This window comes from Drosophila elegans, unplaced genomic scaffold, assembly GCF_018152505.1.
Source record: "Drosophila elegans isolate 14027-0461.03 unplaced genomic scaffold, ASM1815250v1 contig_476, whole genome shotgun sequence".
Taxonomy (NCBI): domain Eukaryota; kingdom Metazoa; phylum Arthropoda; class Insecta; order Diptera; family Drosophilidae; genus Drosophila; species Drosophila elegans.
The window spans coordinates 22,264,062-22,286,720 of NW_024545863.1; the positions used below are offsets into that span (position 1 = coordinate 22,264,062).

The 22,659-nt window shown below is 42.5% G+C and overlaps 1 protein-coding gene across 1 annotated transcript in view; it reads right to left on the bottom strand.

Moving 5' to 3' along the window:
• The window catches only part of LOC108147201 (dynein beta chain, ciliary), a 40,436-nt gene that overhangs the window by 12,144 nt on the left and 5,633 nt on the right, over positions 1 to 22,659 (bottom strand). Inside the window, exons 5-24 of the mRNA XM_017273555.2 lie at positions 21,986 to 22,280; positions 21,130 to 21,608; positions 20,572 to 21,071; positions 19,850 to 20,163; positions 19,340 to 19,443; positions 18,244 to 18,830; positions 15,356 to 15,570; positions 14,122 to 14,298; positions 12,015 to 12,389; positions 11,770 to 11,943; positions 10,531 to 10,803; positions 10,161 to 10,190; positions 8,888 to 9,376; positions 7,451 to 8,422; positions 5,712 to 5,978; positions 4,496 to 5,541; positions 2,351 to 2,891; positions 1,783 to 2,291; positions 930 to 1,688; positions 162 to 750 (exon numbers count right to left, since the gene is read on the bottom strand). Coding sequence (XP_017129044.1) covers positions 162 to 750; positions 930 to 1,688; positions 1,783 to 2,291; positions 2,351 to 2,891; positions 4,496 to 5,541; positions 5,712 to 5,978; positions 7,451 to 8,422; positions 8,888 to 9,376; positions 10,161 to 10,190; positions 10,531 to 10,803; positions 11,770 to 11,943; positions 12,015 to 12,389; positions 14,122 to 14,298; positions 15,356 to 15,570; positions 18,244 to 18,830; positions 19,340 to 19,443; positions 19,850 to 20,163; positions 20,572 to 21,071; positions 21,130 to 21,608; positions 21,986 to 22,280 — 8,695 coding nt within the window. The remainder of the gene's footprint in view (positions 1 to 161; positions 751 to 929; positions 1,689 to 1,782; positions 2,292 to 2,350; positions 2,892 to 4,495; positions 5,542 to 5,711; positions 5,979 to 7,450; positions 8,423 to 8,887; positions 9,377 to 10,160; positions 10,191 to 10,530; positions 10,804 to 11,769; positions 11,944 to 12,014; positions 12,390 to 14,121; positions 14,299 to 15,355; positions 15,571 to 18,243; positions 18,831 to 19,339; positions 19,444 to 19,849; positions 20,164 to 20,571; positions 21,072 to 21,129; positions 21,609 to 21,985; positions 22,281 to 22,659) is intronic.

Here is a 22,659-nt window from a genome sequence, read left to right on the forward strand (position 1 = left end):
GGCAGTTTTACAAAAAGGATAGCCCACAAATTTTGGGTATAGTTTTAGGTAATTCTTCAATTACACTACGGATATATAATTGAAAAAAAATCTCTAGAAGTCAAAATAATTTATCTTTTGCCACGCATATGAGTACATACAAAATTTTAAAGTGTACTTACCTCCAGAATGCCGGAGATTTCGTTGAGGAACTTCTGGGAAACGGACTCCAGAGCGGTTTTGGGCCACTCGTGGAACCAGTCGATGGCAGTGCGACTGATGATGGCCGGGAATTTCCGGGCCCGCACTCGCAGCGTTTGACCCACTGGCGAGAAACAGAGCACCACTTTGAGCAGCCTCCTCACCTTGTCCACGAAATACCGCCAGCAGTTCTCCTTGGTGTCCAGCGTACCGTTTTGCTTCACCTCGTTGCGGATCCCATTGGTGATGGTGTCCAGCTGGTCGTCGTTGAAGAGCTCGGGAATCTCGCCGGAGGCCAGCAGATCGTTGATGAGCATCAGTATGGATTCATCCGGTATCTGAGCATCGGAGATGAGAAACACGGAGGCCAGGTTTTTGAGGCCCACCTTCATGTAAAGGCTGCCGATTTCCTCTCGCATGTCTAGTAAACCAAATCCCCGTTTGATTTGGATCTGCGACACACTGAGCGAGGAGATGAAGGCCGCCAGGCGGGCTAGAGTTTGCTTGCCGGATCCTCCAACTCCGATGAGGAGGGCATTTCCACGAGGGCTCTCCAGAATGCGATTAATACTGGGAAATTATAAAACATATATTTTATACTGTTTATACAAATGCCTAATAGTATGCAATAACATGTTAAATATCCAGAAGTTCATTGGATTTCTTTTGAAATATGAGGGCAACTTTTTATTGCATACTTTTGAACATCTTTAGAAGTGATTTCCCCACATTATTAATGTTTAACTTACCGGCACACGTGTATCATGGCATCCTCGAACAGGACGAGATTCATGTAGCCCACCACCTCATTGTAACTGGCTTGGGCTTCTATCAAAAGCTGGTAGAGTGAGTCCCAGCTTTTGAGGGGCATATACTTCTGGTCCACCAGTGACTGGGCAAAGTGGCTGTATATTAGCGGCTCTGCAAACACAAAGTCCTCGTCGAAATCCTCAAAGTCCTTCTTGAATATGTCCCGAATGGAGGACTTGAACGACTTGATGTCATAGGGATCCACCAAGCGATCGTGATAGACGCGAAAGGCCTCGTGCACATAGAGCCGCATGAGTTCAGAGGGCCTGCCGCAGATGGTACCGCCATAGCCGGAGGCACCTCCTCCGCCCGCCGCCGCCGCCGGAGCACCCACGCTGTTCATCAGACCCTGATAGATGCCCGTGAGATCGCGCAGGTTGAACAGGTAGTGGAACTTCAGCGCGGTGGGCAGGAAGGCGTACTCCACACGTCGATGCAGGGCGATGCCCACCCGCACCAGCAAGCCGCCGATGGAGCGAATCTCCTTGCTGAATCCCTGAGCGGCACTCTCCAGGTGGCTGCTCAGGATGCTGCCGTAGATGTGCTGCAGGGTGTCCTCGCTGGGCGGCGCCACCGAGAACACACAGAAGTGGCGCTGGAGGCGTGGATCGATGGTAAACGAGCCGGCCGTAGGATTCATGCAGGCGGCAAACTGACAGTGCCGAATGTCCTTGAGCTGCAGCCTCTGGCGGTCGTACCTGGTCGGGAGATGACTCCAAAGCTCTAATCACTGCCGTTGAAAGACCACTGCTCACTGTTCACACACACACTCACACTCACACTCACACTTACCATTGCCTGTAGTCCATGAACTGTCGCATAATCGTGTGTGGCTGCACTGTGCCATAGGCATCCACCTCGGGCATGTTCAAATCGTTGACAAAGTAGATAAGCCGACGCTTGGGTCCACTGGGTGCATAGCATCGCCCCGTCTTCTTCTCCAGCGGACTGTCGAGCATCTTCTGGAATATCTCCGAGCTGGTGTAGAAGCTGAAGTGCGTGGCCTGCACGGTGGTCAGCAGTGGAGTGGCCGAGGAGGAGGCCTTGCGACGCACCACCCCCGCCGCCCCCGCAGGATTCACGGACTGCTGCTGTTGATGGCTGTCACCTGCAGTCACGCCAGTTGACACGGCCACTTCGAGCAGTTCCTGGTCACTGGCGTACTGGCTGAACAGCTCCCGGAAGATGGCACCCTTACCGCAGCCGGAACTGCCCACCAACATGCAGGCCAAGTTGCGGTCGATGAGCAGCTTGAGGAAGTAGACCAGTCGAGTGGTCTCCGCCGTGGAAATCAGCACAGACTGAGGAAGAAAATTGTTTAAAATAGCATTAAACTAGACCACTCTTGTTATTCGCCCACCTGCAAGGGAGTCTCAGCATCAATTTGACCCTCTAGTGACTCCTGGGTGGCCAGCTCAGACCAAGGCTGAAACTTCAGGGTCTGCACATTCAACTGATGGTCGAACACGGTGCCCTGGCTGGGCAGCTTGATGTCCTTGAACTCCCCCGTCCACCACTTGTGGAACTCGCGGTGCCAGTCGATGATTACATCCTGACTCAAGGCGGATCCGAAGCTCCAAACGGTGGCATAAACAAACACGGTTTCCAGGGCCAGCACCATCGCCTCGTGGGAGAGTTCGCCTTGGTGCAGGCTGTGGGGGTTTGCCGCCCCACCGGCTGAGCTCCCTCGACCCCTGCCATCCCCACCGCCCTCGTCGATGTCCAGGAGGCACTCGAGCAGGTGGCAGGTCATCTGGATCATGGCCATGTCCGTTATGGGCGTAATGCGCCGGAAGTCGCGTTGGCGCTGCATCAGGCAGGGGAAGTACTTCTCAAACAGGCTGGTCAGGATGCCCCGCTCAATCATGTCAACCCTCGTCTCCAACCACGATGAAACGTAGCTATGACAATAAAGAAGTTTCTCAGGATGAGACTAACAAACTTTTATTACAAAAAATAAAATATTTCTAGACACTATTTTAGATAATAAAAAATCCTGTGAACCAATAAATCCATATAGCATTTAAAAATATTACGGAATTTAATTGAAAGTGATTGGTTTTTATACCCTTGCAGAGGGTATTATAATTTCAGTCAGAAGTTTGCAACGCAGTGAAGGAGACATCTCCGACCCTATAAAGTATATATATTCTTGATCAGCATGACTAGGCGAGTCGATCTAGCCATGTCCGTCTGTCCGTCTGTCCGTCTGTCCGTCTGTCCGTCCGTTTATATGCAAACTAGTCTCTCAGTTTTAAAGCTATCTGCATGAAACTTTCCCAAAAGTTGTCTTTCTATTGCAGGTAGTATATAAGTCGGAACGAGCCGGATCGGACGACTATAGCATATAGCTCCCATAGGAACAATCGAAAAAATAAATGAAAAAAAATTATAACTTTGCTGTTTTTTAATTTTTTGTTTAGTTCTTCGACATATAGCAATGGTTAAATATTTCAGAATTATGGTTTAAATTTCATCAAAATCGGTCGACTATAGCATATAGCTCCCATAGGAACAATCGGAAAAATAATTGAAAAAAAATTATAACTTTTCTGTTTTTTAATTTTTTGTTTAGTTCTTCGACATTTAGTAATGGTTAAATATTTTCGATTTACGGTTTAAATTTCATCAAAATCGGACGACTATAGCATATAGCTCCCATAGGAACAATCGGAAAAATAAATGAAAAAAAAATTATAACTTTTCTGTTTTTTAATTTTTTGTTTAGTTCTTCGACATTTAGTAATGGTTAAATATTTTCGATTTACGGTTTAAATTTCATCAAAGTCGGACGACTATATCATATAGCTCCCATAGGAACAATCGGAGAAATAAATGAAAAAAAATTATAACTTTTCTGTTTTTTAATTTTTTGTTTAGTTCTTCGACATTTAGTAATGGTTAAATATTTCCAATTTACGGTTTAAGTTTCATCAAAGTCGGACGACTATATCATATAGCTCCCATAGGAACAATAAAAATATATAAAATAACTATCAAATAATTGAGCTGCAAATCATCATAGCTTCAATGTTTTTAAACTTATACGCAAGTAAATTATAATTTTAATGTTTTCAAAAATGTTTAATTCTTGCAATAGCTGCAAGGGTATATGAACTTCGGCTTGCCGAAGTTTGCTTTCTTTCTTGTTTCTTTCGAGTTTAATGAAGTTTTATTAAATATTATGACTTTTATAATCACATTAGGTTTAAATTTAAAAAGGGCAGTGGTTTTATAAAATATTTTAATCATTAAAAGGGTAATTTATATATAATTTAAAATTTGCCAAAATAAGAGAACTTAAATGAAAGTGATTTTTCTTTCTTTTATTAATATTCTGACTAATTTTATAATAATTTTGTAGCTGAAAATGATGTCATCAGAATAACCAATATACATACATACTTAAACAAAACAATAAAAAGTTATACACTTAATAATTATTTTCCTGTTTCTACAATTAAATTTTCTAGATTTCCTAATAAATTTTTGAAAGAGTACTCACGGCGACCAGCCCAGATCCTGTGGATTGATGTACAGAATGCCGGCTCTGGAAACAGTGGCCGGAGTCGCCGCCTTCAGGTGTCCCACTTCGAAGAGCAAACGCATCTCGCGCTTCAGGGATATCCTCTCATTGCTGGCCAGGGTCAAGATTTTATTATCATCCATCAGGGTGTTAAGACTCTCGATCCACATGGGATCGATGTCGCCGTCCAGCACAATCCACTTGGGATTGCCAGGCGGCATATTGGCCTGCTCCCGCATGATGGAGGAGAACAAGCCATCCTTCCACTCCCGCGTGGTGGGATTGACGATGCCGAAGAGCTCATCGTTGGACAGAGCCTTGGGATTGAGGACATGGCACACGGGCCTCAGCTTCTGGATGCGATAGGTCTCACGAAGCGTCTGCCAGATCTTGGTCTTACCAGTGCCCGCATTGCCCACTATAAACACCGAGTGACGCACATCGAGCAGCTCCTGGAGCTGCACCACCTTCATGAGAAATCCCTCCTCCGGCTGCAGTTTGATTTCATTCACCGCCCGCCGGATTGTCTTCTCGAACTCAAAGACACGCTTGCGGGGCACATCCAGAGCCGGAAAGAGGTCCCCAATCAGGCCCATAAATATGGGCACATCCTCCGTGACAATCTTGGGAATGTTGAAGTCGCGCAGCGCCCGCATCAGGACCTGATCCTCCGGCCGACTGTGGTCGTCCCGCTTGAGCGTACCGGCCACCACCAGCACCGACTTGATGGCCCGCAACCCCCAATCGTAGTGATCCTGCTTGGACAGCAGCTCCTTGCACAGCGTGTACAGGGTGATAAATTTGCGGGCCAGCAGTCGGGCATCCTGGAAGCCCTCGGCCATTAGCATAATCTCACAAATCAAGGCAAAGTCCGGCACTATCATGGCGCAGGGCCGGAACAGGGTCTTCAGGTTCTCCGGCAGCTCCGTGCGGCCGGCGTAGCCCGGATTCATGGTGATAAAAATTCCAACCGACGGCTCCAGCGAAATGCGCTCGCCCATAAAGATAAATTGGGTTTTATGCATCTGTAAACAGAGGGAGCAGAAGGAAGGACCAAACAGGACAGGACAGGACAGGAGAGGACAGGAGAGGATAGCGAGTTCCGGCAAAAGCAATCAATGCAGCAGGTCGCGAGGATGGAGTACGGAAAGGGATTGGAGGACGAAATCAATTTGCAAGCGGACAGCGCACGTACCTTTATCGCCTCCTGTATGGTCTTCACCTGGACGGCGACCACGGACAGGACCTCCACGCAGATGCGGTTGAACTCGTCAAAGCAGCCCCAGGCTCCCGTCTGCGCGAGTCCTTTGTAAATGTTGCCACAAGATTTGTAGTCCATTTGCTCCGAGCAGTTGAAGACATAAACCATTACGCCCAGGGCGCGCCCTAGGTCCTTGGTGGTCTCCGTTTTTCCGGTTCCAGCGGGTCCGGCGGTCGCACCGGCCAGCCGCAATCGCAGCGACTGGGCGTGACGAAAATCCAGGAGTTTTCCGATGGAGGTGGCATATGTAAATGGCAAGGAACATTTATTTCCCACTAACGAGTTGTTTAATTTGCCGCGGGCGCGCGCGGAGTAGCAGTAGAGCACCACCACAAACTGATGATCGCCTTGTTAATGGCTCCTTTCGCTGCGGTTTTATGCAATCTCCTGGTTATGCTACTCCACTCAATTCAAATTTATTTCTCAATTTTCTAGGTTTGCTGTCTGAAGGTACTTAAAAAACTCCTGCTTGAAAAGTGTGCTTATGGCAAATACTTAAAAAAAAATCCTAAGAACCAATATATTCATATAAAATTTTAAAAATATAAAGCCATTTAATTGAAAGTTAGATAAGGTTTTTTAAATATTCATGTTTTAATGTGATTTGGTTAAATATTTTGATAATACTATCTATAGTCATGGGCTAAAAATGAATTTTTTATATCAATTTCAAATTTTTGAAAAATAAAATAATTTTTTTTCAAAGTGTTGAAGTTATTTTCTCTTTTGAGCTTAAGGAGCCCCGTTGATGGCTGCTTTGGCTGCTTTATTGGTTATGCTTTCCCACTCAATTCAAATTTATTTCTGAATTGTGTAGGTTTGCTGCCTGAAGGGACTTCAAAAATGTCTGCTTCTTAAGTGTGTTTATTGCAACTACTTTTAGTTATCGTAAGCTAAGCAGATATCTGCATTCATATGTGGTTTTAAAAGAATTTTCGACCAAGTTGCCATTAATTAAAAGTTATTTTGAACTTTTGTATTAATGCTTTCTACGTTTACTTGCCAAGTTTGAGGTTTAATTTATTTAAATGTGAGTAAAAATAAATACAACATAATTTCCTTTAAATTTTATTGTAATAATTGTATAATTTAATTTAATTTAGCAAGTCATTCAAGCGATAAATGACTTTTTTTATGATATGTTTTGAGAAGTGTGACTGCTTTTCTCTTGATATTTGATTCACACTTTACTATTGTGAAATATTTCGATACATTTTAAACAATATGATGTGTAGGTGTCAGAGAGATAACGTTCGATATGGCAGTGGTGCATGAAATATGCCACTGACAGAGTAAAAATCTGCGCTAATTGGGCACGCAAATACATTTAATTTATTGAATTTCCGCCCTTTCTCGCTCATACTCTACCTGTCACTCACAGCCATCGATGCATTTTTGTCTCGATTGACTTTAACTAGCTGTGCTTTTAATATATTCAAGACACGGGACATTGGCTTTCAATTATTCAAAGCCCTGGCTTTGGACATTACATTTGCAGCGGATTTCCGCTGCTAAATCCATTAACGCCCCCTGGCAGGCGTTGAAAAGGTTTATATTTAATTCAGGAGCCGTTGGAAAGGATTTGCTTGACTACAAAGCGAAAGTGAAATTTCCTTCGTTCAATCGGTAATGTTGTGTCCAAGCCATTACGTATACGCCATATTGTCACTTACCTGCGTCAGAGTGATATAACAGCGGTCCGTAAGCGGGGTAATGACAAGTCGTGAGGTATTTCCCAGATATTCGTAGGCATATCGAAACTCCGCATCGCAGATGTTGGCAAAGCAGTCCTCATCTCCGCCGCCGCCACTTATGGCCGTACTTGCTCTGCCACTGGAGCTCCCCGCCTGGTCATCGTCCCACCTGTGACGCAACTGACTCTGCCACTGAAACGCCAGCGAATTGTCCACCTTGGAGGCTATGATCTTGCCCACCACATCCCGCGAATGCACGTCAATGGTGCAAATGGTCATGATCTTCTGGCGGTCTCCGGGCGACAGTTCGCCCAGCAGCAGATTGATTAAGGCATTTAGCTGGGCAATCTGGCGCTTGTGCAGCTCCTTCATCACGCCCTCGTAGCCCTCTTCCATGCAGCCGAAGGATCGGTTCACGTCCGCCGTCCAGCTGATCTGGCTGCAACATAGTGCCACCTGGGCGGGCCAGTCGTAGAGCCAGAGTTCCCGCGTCTTCTCCCCGAAAACCCGCAGGGCACGCCGAAACAGCTCGTGCAGCGTGCTCCGCATCTGCTGGATGATGGCGCGCAGCCACAGTTCCACCCGCCCGCCGCAAACTATGAAGGCGGGCTGCTCCGGATCGGCGGATACGAAGGGCACATACTCATCGTTCTCCTTGGAGTGCATGCCCAGGGCATTGGGCGTATGGGTCTCGTACTGCAGGCGCAGGATCGAGTCGAACAACTTGATCAGGTGGCGGTCAATCACCTGCGGATTGTTGCCATTGGACAGGATGTCCAGCAGATCGGCGGCCGAGATGAAGTAGAAGCGCGGAAAGGCCAGTCTTTTGGTTTCCAAATAATCATTCAGGGCCTTCTCGCAGATCGTCAGGCGCTCCTGCAGCTGCAGCAATTGGGCAAGGACATCCTCGTGGCGCAGCACCACCTGCATGACCACCCGAACCTCACTAACCTACAAAGTACAAGTTAAATCCATATGTAATGTTAATTTAATTTATGAATGAATCGCTTTCTTAAAAATATGAAATTTAAAACAATGTAGATTATCTATTTTTATTTTATATTTAAATTTTGTTGGCCATAGTAAAGGTAAATAATTTAGAACTTATAATTTAATTTTATTAAAGTCAAAAACGATATCATTAACAGCTATAAAAAAGATCGATCATCGTAATGTTTTTAAACATACTACGCACATAAATCGATATTTAGATTTAAATACCTGCAAGGGTATATAATCATCGGCTTGCCGAAATTTTATTCCTTTCCTTTTTTAAACATAATAAGCTAATATTTATTAAAATTTAATTAATATAAGTAATTCTAGATAATATGTTGTTTGCTTAAAACAGTTTTGTAGTTTTCGTTAAAAAAATTTCCAAAAATACACCATTTGTTTTGTAAAGGGGGAACGCACCTTGGCTAGAAGCTCCGTAAAGTCATCGTCAATCCTCTCAAAATTGGCAGCATCTGCCGGCAACTGGGCGCGGATGTCCGCGGAGCCGATGAAGATGCACTCCAGATAGAGCCACTTGCGCTGCACCTCAAACCAGTTGACAATTAGGGTGTCGATACCTCCGAGGACCTTTTGCCAGTGGGTGAGCTTGTCCAGGAGGTACTCAATGTGCTTCGAGGTGGAGATGTTCTGCAGTTGCATCTGGTTTTCGTCCAGCGTCTCGATTAGCTCCTCGGATACCTTTAGCAACTGGATGTTGGGACGGGTGTGGTGCTGTTCCAGTTCGAATTCCAGGTGCGCCCAGGTGGCCCTGATCTCGTCCAGCACTTTGGTCACCGTCATTTCCTTGATGGCACGGTCCACAGTGTTTTTAATATCCTCCTCGTGATGGTGCAGCTGCAGGGTCAAAAGCTGGGCCAAACTGGTGGATTCGTTGCATTTGTAGGAGAGCTGTGTTGTGTAAATTATATATTAATCGTACGTATCGTGGCTCTAATTACTATGAAATTCAAACTTTGAACACATTTCAAACTTTGAAATTCAAAGGCTTCATGGAAGTATCTACGATTGTACATATGATAGGCGAATCGATAGAAACTCACATCCAAAGCACTATGCTGCAAGCTTTTAGTTTTCATGGCATGAATTTCAAATTTACGTTAAAAAAGCCCTTATTTTAAATACAACGAATTTTTACTATTTTTTTAAATTAACCGAAGAGTTTTAAACTGTAAATGGTCTATCACATTTCTCTATTTTTCTTAAATTAATTTATATAAAACAGCAAAATTCATATTCGTTGCTTAAAATTATTTAAAATAAATAATAAGAATTTTATATTGCAGTGTAATTGATTGCTTTGAATGCCAGTTTAGCTTTAGCTTTCCTCCAATGGCCTGTACATACATTAATAATCAAATATTTTGACTGAATTCTGGCAAATTTAATTAACAGTACTGAGCAATGCATTCCATTGTCTCCTCCGGCTTTGTGGAGCAAAATCTCTACTAAGGCAATTGTAAGAACCATTTTGTAATGAAACCAAGGCCCCAGAACATGTAGGCATCTCGTTCAACAATGCACATAATCCCGCACCCATGAATGACCGTTGCCTTGTGGCAGTTTTCTGATTGGGCTTAGATGAGCAAATGCGATAGCTACAATTTAATGCAAGATTTCGGTGAAGAAATCTTATTTAGTTTCGCATTACGTTCTGATTAACATTTACACTTACCAGCTCTTCCATGGAATGCAGTCCACTGAGCTGAGCATGAAGATAAGCGAGAAATTCGATTAGATTTTCGTAATTTATGCGGCAGATCAGTGATTCAGTATAATTGCTGAGATATGATAGTTTGAATGAGTCCCGGCCTCTACTTCAGCAGAATGCTTAACAAATGCTATTCCCGATGTAGCGACAGGTCCTGCAGTTACACCTCCGTTAATATGTTTGCCCAATGTGTGCCATTCTGCTCGCCATGCACACTTGGCACAAAGAGACATCGGCCAGCAGGCAGATTGCCAGCTCCATTCCATTGTTGGCCCGTTCAATCACTTGGAAAGACACACACTCACACACACCGCACAGCTACCCCAACACTCACCTTCGTCAACTGCATGAGCTCCATCCAGTGGCGCTCCGTAATTGCTGGATTCTGCAGCTCGGTGATGGCCCTCAGCGAGGCGACCAGTTCGCGCAGCACTCCCACAATGTGCACATAGGGCGCCCACTCGCGGATGCACTTGTCCAGGGTGCGGAGGTCGCGGGTGAACTTCTTGCACTCGTGTTCCATGTCGTCGGTGTCGATGAGCAGCCAGGGCGTGGCCTGCCAGTCCACGATACATGACTCGATGACGCGCACAAAGTCCCACAGTTGCTGCGGGCGATGGGTCAATTATTAGTTTTGGCCAGATAACAATGACAAGCTTAAGACACTCTCCACAACACTCTTCAATACAGATGAGTACAAATAAAATATTTTTACGGCTAAGTCTGTGTGCTCTAAGTCAAGAGCAAAGTCATAGAGCTAAAGTTTAAATTTCTTTAGTATAACTTGTTTATATGCCAGTAGTTATATATATTTTTTTATCGAAGTTTTCTGTTTCCCCTTACTAAAACTTTCCCACAAGGGGTCTATTGTGGATTTTAATGAAAGTCAATTTGCGAAATAAATGAGAGCTAAGAAATAAATTGGTGCAATAAGTAATAAGAAAAAATTAGACGATATCGATACCGACGGCAGCGCTAGGAGTACAATACTGACTAACTCGTCCATTAGTAAATAAATTATGGAAAATCCAACCAAAGAAAGTTGTCATCCAGCTATATTTACTGAATTTTCCACAGATGTTAAACTTTATATTTTTTCAAAATTGCAAGTAATACATTGCAAAAAGATACTATAAATAATTAACAAAAAAATTGTAAAAGCATCAAACACAATTAAATTTATATTAAAACCAGAATTTTATCTCAAGTATTAACATAGCAACACAAATCCATTTATTGTGGCTGCCCGTTAATCGTAGTGGAACGAGTCGTCCATCCCACCTTATCAACATTACTTCTGACCTTAACCTAAGGCCTTATTTAATTTCACAGAATGGGGAATCTTCAATTTTCTACTGAGTTTCGAATACCTCTTCAGTCATTTTAAATCGACAAACATAATAATAGTATTAAATGAGTCAAAAATAGATCGGAATGAAAAAACTTGGTTCCTATGATGTGTACTTGATGTAATTTGCTTATATATAAATAAATGTATAGTGATTATCAAGAAGTATTTTGTTTTTGTGGTTCTTGGAATGTAGTCCAATCAGCTCCGATGAGAGGCACTCACCTTGACCCTCCTCAGCTCGACCTCGCAAAGTAGCAGGGTGGCGGATTCGGGGGCCGCAATGTCGAGGAGCCGGGCCCAGCGGGTGTAGAGGAGTTGCTGCCGACGAAAGCGATATAGCCTTAGGTATACCTCATCGCAGGAATCGTAGACCTGCGGACAGGGCACCCGGAAGAACTGATAACCAAAGGGTGATTAACATCACAATCTACAGATGGAATTCCCCATGATTATGCGTCGTCACTCACCGGCATTCGCTGAAATTGGCGGGCGTAGTGCTGCAGATGGCAGGTGTGCAGGCCAATGAGCGCGGCCACACGTTGTTGTTGGTGGAAGCGGGTGTCCTGCAGCGCTTCCTGTTTAACGGTACTGGTCTGCTTCAGCTGCTGCCATTGCTGCGGCAACTGTTCTATTCCGCGCAGCAACTGGGGCTCGAACTCCACATTGTAGGTCTTCAGCAACCCCATGATGTCCTTCAGCGGCTTGAAGACATTGTCCGCATACGGCTCCCGCTGTCGGATCTCTGACATGATGGCCAAAACGCGCAGAAGGGCAGAAAAGTCCTGCCGAGCGATATGCAGCTGCAGCGTCTCATGGCCGCGGGCAATGAATGAGTTCAGCTCCTGCAAAAAAAATGTTTAAACTTAATAAATGCTCCTGGAAATAGTCAAAAGCTAGTTATTTTACCTCTGGTAAGTTAAGCCAAAATATTTTTTTTCTTTCTGAACATGTTGACTATTTTATTTTGCTTTAGCAATTCAAGTAATGTATAAATACCAACACTGTTACCACAAGCAATACAAATCCGTTTATAGTGGCTGCCCGCTAATCTTAGTTAATTGAGTCATCCATTCCAACTTATCAACATTACTTATGCCCTTAACTAATTTTACAGAATACATATGTTTTTGAAACGAATTTGCACCCACTAACACCAAAGCAAACATTTTGCACATCCGTCGATTTCGGTTCAAGAGCGAAAACACGATTAAGTTGGTTGTCGAGACGAACCCAAATAGACAACTGATAATACACAGTTCGTGTCTTTAGCAAAAATCTCAGTTTTAGTAGTACAGAAACGTTCGCTTTGAGTGGTCAAAATAATTTAAAATGTGCCAGACGGCTACGTTTCTTTTGTGGGTCGCAATTGCCGGAAAATTGCTTGGATTGTTGGAAGGTTACGACACTGATAATCAATGTGCTCAATTTTTCAATCAGGAACTTATTCCAATCAGCAATCAAATTAATCAAGCCAATAACCAGCTTAATAAGATTGACAAGAACCAGAAGGACATACATGACAGATTTCAGACGGTGAATTTTGAGCTGAAATCTCAGATCGCAGACCTAGAACTCAAAATGGAGGCACATCTTCAGAAAGTAAAGACTGAGCTGGAGAAGAAACGGTGCCAGATGACAATTAGGAATGAGGACTTCGCGGCGCGACTTCAGGCGTTTCAGGCCCAAATGGAATGGCAGCTGCAGGAGCAGAAAGACAGTCAAAGTAATTTGCTTACCAGGCTTTCGGAGGTGCAAAACCAACTGGAAGATCAGCAGTCAATCCTTGAGAAGTCCTTAGAGAAGATCGCCTTGCAACCAGAGGTTGAGGTCGAGAAATTCTGCGCGGAATCCATTACGAAAGACCACTTAGAGGCGAGTTTGCAGGCGCTTTTGACCAAAATCGAAGTCCAGCGAGAAACCGTGCCGGTGACGGCCACCACTCAGGCAATCTCTCATGCAACCACTCAGGCAACCCCTAGTGCAAACCCTTTCACAACTTATCAGTCACCTCGGACAACCTCTCGTGCAACCCCCCGGATAGTCCCTCTTTTGATACAACATTCCACAACTGATTCTAAAATCCCGCCTCGGTTCGAGCGGATCGGCGAGAGGTACTTCTACATTGAAAGCAATGTAAAGAAAAATTGGACTAACGCTGCTGCGACCTGTCGACGGATGGGTGGGAATCTAGCCTCCATTAAAGACGAAGCTGAGGTAAATGCCATTAGAGAAAAACTAAATGATTCAATCCGGTACTGGCTTGGCATTAACTATCTGAAAGTAAAAGACGAGTTGGTTTCTGTAGCCTCAGGCAGGAAAGCACCATTTTTGAAGTGGCATACCTTATTTTCCAACAATTATACAAAATTAAACTGTGTTTATCTAAATGGTACATTTATGAGAACTGGTTATTGTCATATTGATCGATTTTTTATTTGCCAGGCAGACAATGATGTATAAATATAATCACCGAAATAATAAATAGCTTAAGTTTTAGAATTTTTTTGTTTTATTTTACCGAAGGTCTTAAAAAGCAGCAAATGGAATTTCCCAAGCGAGTAAGAAATGTCATACCTTTAGAGTGCCTTGGACGTAGCGAAGCAGCCATTTTTTGCACAGGTGCGACCACTTGCAGGCCAGGTTGAGGAGGGCATATTTTAGAGGCTTGAGGTCGAGGGCCAGCCATCCGTTGATGCACTTCCTGTTTTCGCACTGATCAATGGCATCGTGCACCTCGTTGTAGTTCTCGATCTGTGGAAAGTTCAATAAAGTTAGCTCGATGACAACTTCCTTAGACAGGCCCTTTCTTAATTTATTTACTAATTTGCCGCACATGGGTGTGTAGGTGAGCGTGGAGAGGCTAAGCCCCTATATGCTGTGTATATATTATTGTATTCCTACCGCTGCCGTCGGTTTATTGAGCGCACCAGCTGCGCCAGAGGCAACTCAATGGCTAGTCATAAATAAAATGCCGGCCAGTGATTTTTCGTGCTCTATTCTGGACGTAGGGTATCAATGAATTTATGGCTGGATTTGATTGTATCAACAGCCTTTTAAAAAGGAATTGATGGAAAATATGTGCTTTTAATTAATTTAAAAAATACAAAAAATAATTGATAAACACAATTACCTTTTAAACTAATTAAGTTAACATATATAATTTTTAAATTCTGAACATTCCATATAAACATATTTTTGCGGTCGGGACTTAGTATAAACCATAAAAGCGCAGCACCCTAAATAGTAAAAAATGTTTAGAATCAGATCATTCAGAATTCGTTGCTCCTCTGTTTGGCTATTCTTGCTGGCGAATTTCCCTTATTTTATTGGGCAACACCCAATTTCACGCCATGTCCGTGCATTTCGACCATGATTTGTTGTTGCCTGTTGTGTGTGTGTGCCTTTCGGGTAATTTATTGTATACTTTTCGGGGCGTTTGATAATTGTTTAAAGAAAATATTACGCATACGTCGGCGATTTGCCTGCTGTGCTGCAGAAAGTGGCTCCCAATTGCCCCCGAACATAAGTCAACGGCACCATGCGGTGGTTAAGCAGTTGTTTAGTATTTTTCCTTGTTTTGTTTGGGTTTCTTTTCTTACTCTTCGCCCTGGTCAGTTGCCACACATTTGACCCTAAATGGTTGGCATTTATCAAGCGTTATTGGTCTCAGGGGCTACACGGCGTAAATTGTGTGGTTGCCAATTGAGCCAACCCACTCTTATCTGCTTTCCGACTTTATGTGAGTATCGTTGCAGCCCCAAAAAGCTGTTGGCATGCGGTGCCCGTGGGGTCTTCTCTTTCGGCTCACCTCCTTTTTGAACGTCTCCATGATGGCATAACCGCCGGCGCTGGCGTGGTGCGTCTGCTCCCTGGCCGTTTGCATGCAGGCGGCCAGCACGTCGCCGCTCTGCTGGGTCCACAGGAATGCATAGGCGTGGAATTTGGCAGCGTATGCCGATGCCGCCTCAACCGTATCCGCCAGGGCCTTGCGTATCGCCTTCTCAAGCATTTCCAGGCCATCAGCTGGGATGCGCAGAGAGGTATGGAGAAGGATGGGCGAAAAAAAACGAAATATGATAGCAAATTGGTTCGCTTCGGTATCCGAATTGTAAAGTACCCTTGTCGAAGAGTTATGGGTTATTCTCTATATAAAAATTAACGTATTGTAAACAAGAAAGAAAGCAAACTTCGGCAAGCCGAAGTTCATATACCCTTGCAGCTATCGCAAGAATTAAATATTTTTGAAAACATTAAAATTATGATTTACTTGCGTATATGTTTAAAAACATTGAAGCTATGACGATTTGCAGCTTAATTATTTGATTGTTCTTTTATATATTTTTATTATTTGTATGGGAGCTATATGATATAGTCGTCCGATTTTGATGAAATTTAAACCGTAAATCGAAAATATTTAACCATTACTAAATGTCGAAGAACTAAACAAAAAATTAAAAAACAGAAAAGTTATAATTTTTGTTCATTTATTTTTCCGATTGTTCCTATGGGAGCTATATGCTATAGTCGTCCGATTTTGATGAAATTTTTACCATAATTCTGAAATATTTAACCATTGCTTTATGTCGAAGAACAAAACAAAAAATTAAAAAACAGCAAAGTTATAATTTTTATACCCTTGCAGAGGGTATTATAATTTCAGTCAGAAGTTTGCAACGCAGTGAAGGAGACATCTCCGACCCTATAAAGTATATATATTCTTGATCAGCATCACTAGTAGAGTCGATCTAGCCATGTCCGTCTGTCCGTCCGTCTGTCCGTCCGTCTGTCCGTCTGTCCGTCTGTCCGTCTGTCCGTCCGTTTATATGCAAACTAGTCTCTCAGTTTTAAAGCTATCTGCATGAAACTTTCCCAAAAGTTGTCTTTCTATTGCAGGTAGTATATAAGTCGGAACGAGCCGGATCGGACGACTATAGCATATAGCTCCCATAGGAACAATCGGAAAAATAAATGAAAAAAAATTATAACTTTGCTGTTTTTTAATTTTTTGTTTAGTTCTTGGACATATAGCAATGGTTAAATAATTCAGAATTATGGTTTAAATTTCATCAAAATCGGACGACTATAGCATATAGCTCCCATAGGAACAATCGGAAAAATAAATGAAAATAAATTATAACTTTGCTGTTTTTTAATTTTTTGTTTAGTTCTTCGACATTTAGTAATGGTTAAATATTTGCGATTTACGGTTTAAATTTTATCAAAATCGGACGACTATAGCATATAGCTCCCATAGGAACAATCGGAAAAATAAATTAAAAAAAATTATAACTTTTCTGTTTTTTAGTTTTTTGTTTAGTTCTTCGACATTTAGTAATAGTTAAATATTTTCGATTAACGGTTTAAATTTCATCAAAGTCGGACGACTATATCATATAGCTTCAATAGGAACAATCGGAGAAATAAATGAAAAAAAATTATAATTTTTCTGTTTTTTAATTTTTTGTTTAGTTCTTCGACATTTAGTAATGGTTAAATATTTCCAATTTACGGTTTAAGTTTCATCAAAGTCGGACGACTATAGCATATAGCTCCCATAGGAACAATAAAAATATATAAAAGACCTATCAAATAATTGAGCTGCAAATCATCATAGCTTCAATGTTTTTAAACATATACGCAAGTAAATTATAATTTTAATGTTTTCAAAAATGTTTAATTCTTGCAATAGCTGCAAGGGTATATGAACTTCGGCTTGCCGAAGTTTGCTTTCTTTCTTGTTTTCAATTATTTTTCCGATTGTTCCTATGGGGGCTATATGCTATAGTCGTCCGATTTTGATGAAATTTAAACCATAATTCTGAAATATATAACCATTGCTTTATGTCGAAGAACAAAACAAAAAATTAAAAAACAGAAAAGTTATAATTTTTTTTCATTTATTTCTCCGATTGTTCCTATGGGAGCTATATGCTATAGTCGTCCGATCCGGCTCGTTCCGACTTATATACTACCTGCAATAGAAAGACAACTTTTGGGAAAGTTTCATGCAGATAGCTTTAAAACTGAGAGACTAGTTTGCATATAAACGGACGGACAGACGGACAGACGGACAGACGGACGGACAGACGGACGGACAGACGGACAGACGGACATGGCTAGATCGACTCGCCTAGTGATGCTGATCAAGAATATATATACTTTATAGGGTCGGAGATGTCTCCTTCACTGCGTTGCAAACTTCTGACTGAAATTATAATACCCTCTGCAAGGGTATAATAAATAAAAAATGGTGGGCACAAAAAAAATTGTCTTAGATAGTAATTTTAATTCCCCATGCGATCAAAAAATTTGATAGATATTTATAGATATTCAAAACAAAAAACAAAAGACTACATACTTCAGTAAATTTGAGTAATTCATACTAAAAGAATAAATTTCCTTATTCATTTTCTCAGCTAATAATGTTTAGCCGACAGATTTTTTAATTTCTAACCGATTTCTCGATGATATGTTAAGTTTTCACATTTACTTTCCAAATTAGTGTTACAGTGTGCAGGAGTAATTACAATAAGGTTTAACTAGCTAAAAACTTCTAATCTGAGGGAAGTATATGTTTATTTTGTCGGTTGGTAAAACGTAAATAACAAAATACTACAAGTTTTTAAAGTTTGAATGGTTTGAAAATAAATTGGACCCATAGGGTATACAAAAAATGAGGCAAAGCGAAAGTCATACCAGTGCATTCCATTTTTTGGCTATATGCCTTGGCGGCTGCCAGCAGGTTGAATTGCACGGCCTGTGGCTTGTGTTCCTCCTGCTGTTGTTCCTCCAGACCATGTTCCTGTTTTTGCTCCTGCTCCTGTTCCTGCGTCTGTCCCTGTCCCTGCTGTTCGTACTCCACCGGCGCCGTGTCGTCTTCATCATCCTCTGACAGGGCATTGTCAGCCACAATCCTTGGCATGCAGTCGCATGTCTGTTTTATATCGAGCAACAGCTGCTCCACAATTTGTTGAAAATTATTTTCCACACTTGCATCAAAGGCGGGCGAAAAGCGTATTTCCGTTTCCGTCAGCTCCAATTTTACTTCGAAGAGTGGAGCATCATTGCTGGCTGGTGGGACTCCTCCTGTTGCTCCTGCTCCTGCGGCTGCTCCAGATCCTCCAGTTCCTAGTCCCACTCCCACTCCTCCTGTTGCTGTCGCCTGTGGCGTTGTGATTTGCTGAAGGACTAACCTTGCCATGCTGGCTGAAGTACCGGAATCCACTGTTGCCATTGCCGTTGCCGTTGCGGTTGCTGTCATTTCTTTGTACAAATACTCTAAACTGAATTACACGGCGTATGAGTAATGTGAAAATTAAATTTAGTGTTCAGTTTGTTTTGCAGCTTATTTCGTTTGCAGTCTGAAGCCCCCCAACCCCCAAACTCCAACCCACAACCTCCAACTCGAGTTTGTCTGGCTGTCTGCATGCAATCACGAAAAGTGCCGCTAAGTGAAACATGCAATTGACGCATGAATACTCGGCCCGCGGCAATTTGTTGTTGCCATTGTTGCCCCATATTGCTGCGGTCGTGAATTGTATTTGTTGCACTTGCAGTTGCCGTTCTGCAGGTGTCTTTCATTTTTGCGGTTGCTGTGTGCGATTTCGTGCTCATTTACTTGATTAGTTCTGATGAGACATGAAAGGAGCTGCCAGCGTGCCAAAATGTAATGGAATAGTTAGCTACCTGGTGAGGAAGTGCAATTGATTGGCGATGAGTGCTACTGACAATGATGATTATTGTGATGATGATGATAATGTTGATTATGGAAGTTCAAGTTCTGCTAAGAAACCTTATTCTCATCGCTTGGCGAACTTCACGGCAGATCAGATCGTCCACGCTGGCCAAATACTTGTTGTACTGTTGCCGCTGCTCCTTGGGGAATTCACGTACAAACTGTGGCATACAAAAATTTAAATTAATGAATTTGGCACTAGAAGCCAAGCCAAATATCAAATCGAAATCAAAGACAAGAATTTTGCTAAAGAAATCAATACATACATTACACACATTACTTCAAAAATGTGTTTCAATATGTGTATTTGTGGAACGATAAATATTATTATTTTGCAAAACTTCTTTTTTTTAGGAATTTGACAAATAATTTAAATCATGAAATTAATAGTGTTTTAAAATTATTTAATTTACAAATGCCTAAAAATAGGCAGCGTTAGCATCGGACTTCCAGTCTCAAATAATATTGAGGCATCTTTTTCAGAAACCTTTATAAGTGTTTTAAAACACAATTGATTTCTGTGGCATAATTTTTATTTATTTTATAATTAACAGCTTTTTAACCTACCTCCTGGACGTTGAGGTCTCTGGAGTACAGCTGAAAGTCCTGTGACTCATAGTTGAAGAACAGGCAGAAGTTGGCGATCAGCAGGCGATTCAGCAGCATCTTGGTCTCGTCGCACTGCAGCAATCGCAGACGCACTCGATCCTGCTGGTGGCGCAGATCCAGGAGATTGCGACCGTACAGACTGCGCTGATGCAGTGGCTCGCAACTCCAGCGCCGCATGCTGGCCAGAATTGCATCCAGATTGCCGTGCGACTGCTGCAGGCGGGCAAACAGGTCGCGACTGTGCTCGTAAATGTCCGCCACAAGCGGGTCATCTTTAGGTATATATGCATTTATAAAAATGAGACAAAGTTAATTTTGTCTATCAACACTTTAAATGTATATCATATGTGCACAAAAATATGACAACATCAATCACATACTATTGTCTTTTAAAACATAACATTTATGTAAATTGAGTGGATAATAAATCCATACATTAAATAAATTAATTTGTTAAACATGAATTGGTTATTATGAAGATAATCATCACAGTTTTGCCTAATTAATAACATTTCAAATCGACGTGATTATGGCGTTTAATAGGATTTCTTTATCATTACATTAATTAAATGAATGACTGTTGGTATAATGCAAATTGAAATGTGATTTTATTGACATTAGTTTTTGATAACTTGATTAACTAGTCGAGTTTGTTAACTTAACTAATAAATTCCACTCACCGTAGCTGCGCCAGCTGAGTTCTCGACAGGCCACTGCCACCTGCTCATCGATGGTCGCCAGGTCATTCCGTATTAATTGGAGCTCAGCTGCAGCACATTCCCCCGAACGAATGCCGTTGTAGAACTCCCCAATCTTGATGAGTCGAATGCGACGCTCCCAGTAGGCATCCCGCTGTTCGTAGAGTGTGAGCAGTGGTTCCGGCAGCTGGAAGAGATCGCCGGATAAGCTGCCAGTGGCCTGCAGGGCCAGCAAGTACTTGGTCTCCTTCAGCAGGGTGAACAGCACCGGCGAAAAGTTAAGGTACAACTGACTCTGGTCCTCCGATCGGGACAGCACCGATTCATCCAGTCCCCGGACGATGAGCTTATCAATGCACCCATGCCAAATTGTCCAGATTTTCATCTGCAGATTACTCAATTTGGTGGTCAAAATATTGCGACGCGAGAGCAGTGAACTCCACTGAAGGGGCAACGTCTGCAGCTCCGATTTCTCCTTCAGTCTGAGGTTAGCTTAGGTTTATTTTTAAATATCTTAGAGTATATTTTAAGTGAACTTACAACTGCTCAACGAGGTTGTTCAACTCTTTGGCGCCAAGCTCATGACAGCGGCTGATGTGCTGCTCCAGCCACATCATGGCATTGGCAATGGGTGGAAAGTTGTTGGCCAGAGGTAAGGCAGCCAACCCGCGGATTTCGTAGCCCAACAGGACCTCCCGCACACTCTCCTCCAGCTGTTCCAGTTCCCCATCATAAATGGCCAGGATGTGGGGCAGCACCCGCGCCAATTCCGGCATCACAGCTTCACGTTGCAACAGGCAGCCAAACATCAGTGTCAGTCGGAGCAAGTGCATCCAGCTGTGGCACTGCTCGAAGGCCTGGAGCAGCACAGTGGCCAGCTTCTGCTCCAGCAGCTGCATGCGACTGAAGAAGAGGGTCTGTTCGCGGCGAAAACACTTCCATTTGCTAGCCACTGGAGCCGTGAGATCAATGTCCACGTTGCTCCACTGCTCAAAGAGCACTTTAAACTCGCCAAAGATCTGGGGGTATAGCAAATGCATGGGTGGATTAAAGTTGAATCCTTCACACGAAATCGATGTTCCTAATTTTTGGGATGAGGATTTGGAAAGTTTGGAGAATCTAATTTTTACATTGCGTGAATAATTTGTACAGAACGAATGGTTCCTAAAGTGTTAAACTTAAGGTATGAGTTCTAAATACTATAAAAACATGTTTTCGGGCTAAGCCAGCGACTTATACTCAAACTTAATAACACAATGGACCTATAGGATAGGATCTAGGATAGGATTTAGTCAATTTTAAAGTACATATTTTTCTGTATATATATGTTAAGATAATTATCAAGTTGTTACTCCTAAAATATAGCAAATGTTCCCCAAAATTATTACAAGATCACCTCTCTGACGCGTTCTGTGAGCATTTTGCCCCGCAAGCCGCCAACTTCAAGTTTCTCCAGCTGCTGAAACTGCACCGCCGCCTCGAAAACCTGACGCAACTCCACCAACTGGGCCGAGAAGCCATCGAGTGTCTGGCCAAACACGTCCTCGTGGCAGAAGCGCCACAACTGCTGCTGGTCATCGGCAGTTGGAGTTGGAGAAGGAGAAGAAGCCATGGCAGCCGCTCCTTCAGGAAGGGCGGGCAAAAGGACCTGGCTGCCGGCATAGCGCTCCTTATACTCCAGCATGCGTTGCCTGGAAAATACAAATTATTGTAACTTGCTATTAAATATGTATAATAATATCTAACCAAAATACCAATTGAAGTTGAATCTGAACTTTAAATATGTAATTTGATTCCGGCAATTTGTGAAGAAGCTAAGGGCTTTTAAAATTAAACTTTTCATTGAAACTTTCTAGCTATGCATAATTTTGAGAAATACTTTAATTACTTTGGTGTTGTTTTAATGAATTTAGTTGCGACTTAAACGTGATTCTAAAATATCATAACTTTTTTTTGATCAACGTTAAGCAAAGCTGTTTTTAAATAATGCCTTCAACAATGAAAAGCTTTAGGTTGAAACTCTTTGGTGACGACATGATAATTATATAAAGGTGTACTGGTTGCACAGTA